The sequence below is a fragment of the Nanorana parkeri genome, unplaced genomic scaffold (assembly GCF_000935625.1).
Source record: "Nanorana parkeri isolate BGI_ZX_2015 unplaced genomic scaffold, ASM93562v1 scaffold802, whole genome shotgun sequence".
NCBI classification, from domain to species: domain Eukaryota; kingdom Metazoa; phylum Chordata; class Amphibia; order Anura; family Dicroglossidae; genus Nanorana; species Nanorana parkeri.
This window is the reverse complement of record NW_017307070.1, coordinates 297,426-304,831: the sequence shown is the minus strand read 5'-3', so window position 1 is coordinate 304,831 and position 7,406 is coordinate 297,426. Positions and strand designations below refer to the sequence as shown.

The 7,406-nt window shown below is 45.8% G+C and overlaps 1 protein-coding gene across 2 annotated transcripts in view; it reads left to right on the top strand.

The window, feature by feature from the left end:
* The window catches only part of CCDC15 (coiled-coil domain containing 15), a 16,904-nt gene that overhangs the window by 1,175 nt on the left and 8,323 nt on the right, over positions 1 to 7,406 (top strand). For both annotated transcript variants that reach the window (XM_018564983.1, XM_018564982.1), the window contains exons 2-5: positions 684 to 833; positions 2,591 to 2,794; positions 4,878 to 4,988; positions 6,116 to 6,265. In XM_018564983.1, the coding sequence (XP_018420485.1) occupies positions 684 to 833; positions 2,591 to 2,794; positions 4,878 to 4,988; positions 6,116 to 6,265 (615 nt within the window). The remainder of the gene's footprint in view (positions 1 to 683; positions 834 to 2,590; positions 2,795 to 4,877; positions 4,989 to 6,115; positions 6,266 to 7,406) is intronic.

Sequence of the window (7,406 nt, the reverse complement as noted above, 5' to 3'; positions counted from 1 at the left end):
TACAAATCCCAGCAATACATTATACACTGTATGTATAATGTATTGCTGGGATTTGTTGTACTCCTCTATAGCTGGTGATATTCTGCATTGCGCTGTATAGAGGCCTACAACTCCCAGCAATAATACATTGTACAGCGCAATGCAGAATACCACCAGCTGCAGAAGAGTACAACAAATCCCAGCAATAATACATTATAAAGTGGTACAATGCTAAATACCACCAGCTATAGAGGACTACAAAACCCAACAATAGTACATTATACAGCGCAATGCAGAATGCCGCCAGCTATTATGTACTATTGCTGGGATTTGTTGTATTCCTCTATAGCTGGCGGTATTCTGCATTGTGCTGTATAATGTACTATTGCTGGGATTTGTAGTCCTCTATAGCCGGTGCCATTCTGCATTCATTGCTGTATAATTTTAAACTTTCCATTTCACTATATTGCACACCACACTATCTTTTTTTTCTTTTTTACTTCCACCGGTCCAAGCTTACTCCTGTGATGGACTGCAACCTCAATACAAACTAGTAGTCCTATCACTGGAGCCATTTTTTAAACTTTATTCTATAGTTTATCCGATTAATCGAACCTAATAATCGGCTAACTAATCGATTTTGAAAATAATCGTTAGCTGCAGCTCTACTTTACACTTGTTTTGTTGTCGTCTTGTGTTTTTAGGTGTCTGCTGAGGAAGTTGAAGAAGCGATAATTCGATACCAGCAGGAAAAGGAGCAGAGGCTGATCCGCTTCCAGGGGGAAGTAAAGCGAAGGGTTAATCAGAACGCCAAACAGCAGAAGCGACACCAGCTGCAGAAATCCTACGATGCTGTAAGTGACATGTCCTGGTCACCTTTATCCTGGTCTCTGCCCCACCCCCTCCCTTCTGATATCACTGCACGCTGGGAGCTTCTCGCAATGTGCATTAGAAGCTGCAGCAAGTCACATAGAGCTCCGCCTCATTTCCTGGCTGGAGGACGTCCAGCAGCATCTAGGGCTTTCCTCCCCAGCCTGACTGTCCCTGGTCCCGCCCCTTTCATTCATTGGATTTATGATCTGTCAATCATGGAGGTTTAGTACTGCATTTGGGCATTTCCCATGCAAGTGAAGGGATGACCACTCCTCCAGACTGACACCCACCCATCAAGGCGTTTTGATATTTGCATAACTCCTCCCAAAAGCCAGCTCACTGCTTGCGTCAGGGCTGAGGGCTCTTGAGTGGAGTGCTGAGGCAGGGTGCTGTACAGCACTCTGCCGGCTCCTCCCACCAGCTGTGATCTGCCTGCATTGTACAGAACCAGCGATGACATCACCGGGACTAAAATAAGGTATGAAATGAAAATAGGTTTTATTTAAAATGTGAAATCCATGCTCAATGCAGAGCAAGGATTAAGGTGGAACAGGAGAGTTACTATAGCAGAGAAGTTATATGGCACCGCACGGGTTTTGTCAAACAAGTATTAAGTGCATAACGAAAATTTTTACTATGCACATGGATGGAGGAGACATTGCAGGAATAGACGGGATTGTAGGGTTGGTTTGCAGGTCAGGCATGATGTGCCAAAACCTGTGTGACCTGTGACTGCAGACACCATTCCAGGAGCAGTCTTTCGGTGTTCCCCCTATAGCCAGGCTTGCTATACATTGTATATGGAGTTGCAGCTGTTGTGTCTTAGAAGAATGGTATGACTGCAACTCTGCAAGAGTATCAAACTGGAATATACAGGATCCCACCCTGCCTCCTGGGGGGCCCAGTCATGGCGTATCTGGCCAGTGTATGTGTCACAGTACTCGCAGATTTCTCACCAAGGACAAGGGATGACGAGAATTCTCCCCAGACGCAGTGTACCTTGTGACTCGGCTGAGGTTATATGATCACCATTTCCTTCCCTTTTTAGTGACACTCATTTGCACAGTGATTTTCCAACAGATGGATAGCAAGCACATCATGTAATCACTTCTTTTTTCCCCCCCCCCTAAGAAAATTCCTGCACAATCCAATTCTCACAGTGACTCTAAACTCAGGACTAAAAATCCATTCAAGTCCCCAAACTCTGAACAACAATGTATCTTATTTGTGTATCACTCGGCTGTAGATCCTCCAATCATCTCTGACACTGTCCTTCCTTCTGGAGGGGGGTTACGTCTGTTCCCCATGGTCCCTGTGTGTTTTGTAAAGTAGTCACCGCTCCATGCTCGCTCCCGGGATGGACTACAATCTCACGTTTAGTTTACTAATTTGTATTGAGATTGTAGTCCATCCCGGGAGCGAGCATGGAGCGGTGAGTCCTTTACAACATACTTTACTGACCATCTTCTGTTGCGTGACTGCCATCTCTGACCATCTCTTGTAGCTAGCCTGTAATGTTTGGCCATCTCATGTTGCTTGTCTGCGCTCTATTACATTCACTGAATATTATGTGTGGCCCCTTTAGGGATGTCAGGGGCCACATTTGAGGCCCTCATTTAAAGAAAGTTGACCACCTCGCTCTAGATGTAAGAATAACTTAATAGAGTGTGGAACCTCTGATGCCATATTTTTATGATGAATTTCTGACTCATTTTCTGTCTCCGGTTCCTTTGATCAGTTGGCACGTGAAGGTCTCGTCGTCAAGCAGTCTTCAGACGCTGCCATGCCCTTCACTCCGAAGAGAAACACCTGTACTTACCGTAATACACAGGTGGCCATTGGCAGTCCTCGCGTTCGTTGCGTCTCAGCACAGAAGATAGGAGGCGATGAGGAGGAAGCGGATGAAAATGGAAACCGTTTATTTAAAGAGCATTCCAAAACTGTGAGTAGCGTCCCATCGTACTGAGAAATCACATCGTGTATCACAACTGACGTGTGGTTTAAAGCAGGAGTGGGCAACCTCGGCTCTCCGGCTGTGCTGAAACTACAAGTCCCATTATGCATCTATATCTGGGAGTCCTACGGCTGTCAGTCTTGCAATGCCTTTATGGGACTTGTAGTTCCACAACAGCTGGAATGCAGAGGTTGCCTACCCCGGCTTTAATGACTTCGACAAAGCTGCTGGAAGCTTTGCAAATATATATAAAAGTCTGCTGTACACATTGCTCTTTCACAAAGTGAAGCTCATATGTACAAGGCCTTAAGAAAATGTTTTGGTTTTTTTTTTTTTTTTTTTTTTTTATTACCAGTGCGTTATCACCCTTGTGTTGTGCCATTCCAGATCAGCCTACAGCGGGCTGCTGTGATGTCACAGAGGGTGTGGCTGGAATTGTGGCTTGCCCTCACTTGTCAATCAACATGTAGGACACACCCCACTCTTTACTCCCAGGACATGCCTATATTCCACCTGTAAATGGGTAAAGGAGAACTATTGGCAGAGTAAAATGTACTCTTCCCTATAGTTTGAGATGGCATGGGACACATCAGCTGTCAAAAGCCGGCTCTATAGATTAAGAACTTAGCAGTCACAAACAGCCGATCGCTCAGCTTACGACGTCTCCCTGCAGAGTGTGCGGTGACTGTCATTTACCGTTCCCCCGCAGGGATTCCTTCCCTCTTTTTGTTCCTCCAGCCCTCATTGGAGGGATAGGAGACGATGAAGAGGAAGCAGATAAGAATGGAAACCGTTTATTTAAAGAGCATTCCAAAACTGTGAGTACCGTCCCATCGTGTTTCACAACTGACGTTTGGTTTAAAGCAGCGGTGGGCAACCTCGGTGCTCCAGCTGTGCTGAAACTACAAGTCCTCCCTCCCCTCTTTTTATTTCTCCAGCCCTCATTGGAGGGACAGCCAAGGGTGGGCCCTAGCTCTAGTGAAGCAGAGCCAGCTGTCAATCAGGCAGTGGGTAGATCCTGAAATTATTGTCATTCTCTTTCCCGGCTGCACCATGGCTCTGCACTGTCAGCATATAGTTGCAAATATGCCTTATATATGCTGACTTTGGTTCACAGGAGGACATAAGTAAATGTCCTCCTGTGACCCAAAATAAAACTAAATCCAAAAAAGGTTTGGCTATTTGTAAGTGTAATTTGCGTATGACACGCCCAGTTGTCTAGGCTGATCCCAAAACAGGCCCCTTTAAGCAGGCATGGTGATCGGAATCATGGGAAATGTAGTTCCTTATGGGAGTCGCTTATAAGCAATGATGTGCTAGCTCTGCTCAGCAGCAGTATTGGGATCCTGAAGCGAGGACACGGAAGGGGGATGAGAGAACACAATTCTGGGTTCTTGCTGAGATGAGAATCAATTTCACGATTAGAATAATTTATATGCGGAACGTTTCTGGGGATTTATGGCACTTAAAGTGACATTAAACCCTCAGATTTTTTAACATAAACCAATACTGTAATGTGCGCCTTACTGTAATCCATGGTTGTTTCCCTTCTCTTTGCTGCTCTTCCTTTTTAAATCCTCATCTCTTCTCATGCTTGGGGAGAACTTCCCTTTGCAGCTGAGTGCCTTTTCCTGTAGTGCTGGCTCAGGTTGTGAACCTACACACAGACACCATGTATCCATACCAGAGACAAGGCAGAAGTTCTGCCCAGCATGAGAACAGATACAGATTTAAAAGGAAGAGCAGCAAAGAGAAGGCAAACTACCATGGATTACAGTAAGGCGCATATTACATTCATGTTTTTTTATGTTAAAAAATCTGAGGGTTTGATGTCACTTTAATTAAAAGCAATGATGAAGCCTTTCTGTTAATGAATATCATATAAATGGTTAAAAACAAATGTAACACTTTAAATGCTTTATTTATATTCACTTTTATCATCTTGAGGAAATGTTGTCCTCACCTGTTCATGTCTCCGTAGAATGTCCTTGGCACGAGGAAACGGCGTTGGGTCTGCTGCAGGGCATGATGGCACTTATCATGATTTTCCCTTTTTCTGTTTCACTGACAGCTGAAGGAAACAATGAGACAAGTTCGCAAGCGCCTGGCAGCTCTGAAAACTGTGGAGAGTGAAGAGTTAACTCTGCCCGGCGGCCTATGGAAGGTCTCCCCCACCAGAGACGTGAGTGCGGAGCTTCCCTTTACTACATTTTACTGTACACCATTCCAAAGGGCAGAGCGGATCCCCCCTCCCAGCATCAGCCAGGGTGCAATACTAATCCCAAACTTCCCTTTTATGACACCTTGTATCCGCTGGAGATCCCGATTTAATACATTTTTACTCTCATAATTGTGCGTTGCAAAACTGGTGCTGGCTTCCCAATCTGTAATCAAATATTTCAGCAGCTTCATCGTAAGGATGAGGATTGTGTTAAATGATACAAAGTGTCATTATAGGCACGCAGAAAGGATCGGATGACGATCCAGAATGCACTAAAACCTTTATTTCCTAGCTGGAGGACATCCACATCTAGCCCTTTCCTCCCCAGTCTGACTGTCCCTGGCCCGCCCTTTGCATTCGTTGCATTTACACCCTTTTATGTCATGAATGCTCACCATCACATGTGGGTGTTACCTAGGGTGGTCTGTATGCAAATTCAGCCACCTAATAACATCCACTCTTCATACACCCATCAAGGTGGCTTGATATTTGCATAACTCCTCGCAAGCAGTGGGCGGACTCTTGGATCAGGGCTGAGGGCGCTTGAGAGGAGTACTGAGACAGGGTCTGTAATGTTCTAGGAAACCTATGCTGACACAGCAAAGCCGTGCGGCAGCCAGGAAAGTTCCTAACAATATTGTCGGGATCCACTCCGCTGCCTGATTGACAGCTGGCTCTATCTCTCTAGAGCCAGCCCCGTCCTTTGTCTATTCCTCCAATAAGCACTGGAGGAACAGAGAGAGGGGAGGGGGAATCCCTGCAGGGAGCAGTGACTGACAGTCACCTCTCTCTGCAGTTAGAAGCCGTGAGCTGAGCGATCAGCGGTATGTAATTGCTCAGTTCTCGAGCTATTGTAGATTTTACTCTCCTGATAGTTTTCCTCTCAGGGAAGTTTAAAGGATGTTTCCCATTTTAACCAATCAGATTGAAGCTTTTTGTGCAGATTTGGCCGGGATCTGCTCATGTTGTTATGGGTAAAGTGAATGACTTGCTCTGAATTGCAAGTATACACAAGACTGAAGTGTGTGTGTGTGTGTGTGTGTGTGTGTTGTGACCGCAAACTAATAAGTGAATGTTTGTTTCTGTAGAATCCTTTCTCCCGGAGATCTCCCGTTCTGTATCAGCCACGGACCGAGGAAGAGCGGCCTCTTCTCAGAGGGTTTCATGACCTGCCAGTGGAGCTTTTGGTTCCAGGGCCCGAAGGACAGACTGAGAGCAGGATGGGGGCTGGGAAGCCGGTGAGTTCAATATGCATCATATTATAACAGGAAATGCTCTGTCATTATCTATCATTGGTAAAGTGGTTTGTTTGTTTTTTAACCACTGTCTGGAAGGATTGTGGGTGATGTATACAGTATGTATCGCCTAGGTTTACACTAAGGATGCACCGATACCGATATTGAGTATAAGTACCGATATTTATTTTTGGTACTCACTGATCTCGAATACGGATACAGAAAGTCCTATTAAGGAAGCCAGGAGTTGTGTAATGTCTCGCCACCCAGATTAGCAGGGAAGCCATCTCCATGCTTTTCGGCACTACGTGACGAGAAAGCATGGAGTCAGCTTTCTGGCCAATCAGGAAGCCGGGCGCCGTGTAATGACACGCTGCCCAGCTTCCTGATACAGGAAGTATCTGGCTAGCCATCGGAGCATTTGGGCAAGTACGAGTACTCGCCCAAATACTCGGCATCGGCACCGATACTAGTATCAGTATCCGTGCATCCCTAGTTTATGCATACACATGCCTACTGTAGTCACATGTTGTTTTCTCAGAACCTCAGAGAGCCGTGACAGGATCGAGAGGTGAGCTCACCTCCTGATCTACTGAGCCGACCTGTGACAGTCTCATTGTCACAGGTCGGCTAGAACTATGAGGTGAGTGAAAAGCACCCCCCCTCATAGTTCTCTTTTAAGTTCTGTTCTGGGTCCCAGAGCCCGGAGGCTTTGTACATCTGTGACTGGTATAAAGCCTCCAGTCCTAAGTGCACATCACGGCGGTCCCCAGGCCTTTATATCTATCTATCATAGATAGATAATCTCTATGTGAGCTGAATAATGCTCGGGGCGCTCTCTCTCTCCTGTCTGCTGCTGGGTGAAAAGGGTGAGTGTGCTGCCTGATTGTTTTGGAGAACCTTTTTAAGGGGCACCCTGTAAGTCAGGCGATGACCTTTTTTATCAGTATAGTTAGTGGCTCAGACAATGTTTTGTTTGTTTTTATTCTATAGACTTGCTGTACAAAGCCCTATTGCCTTGAGCTGTGTTTACTGCCTTGCGCTCTGCTTACTGCCTTGCTGAATAAAAGTGTAGGATGAACCTGCTTGGACTGCTCCTGGGTGTCTCTGTCTCATGTATGCTTTACTGCCATCAATACCAGTT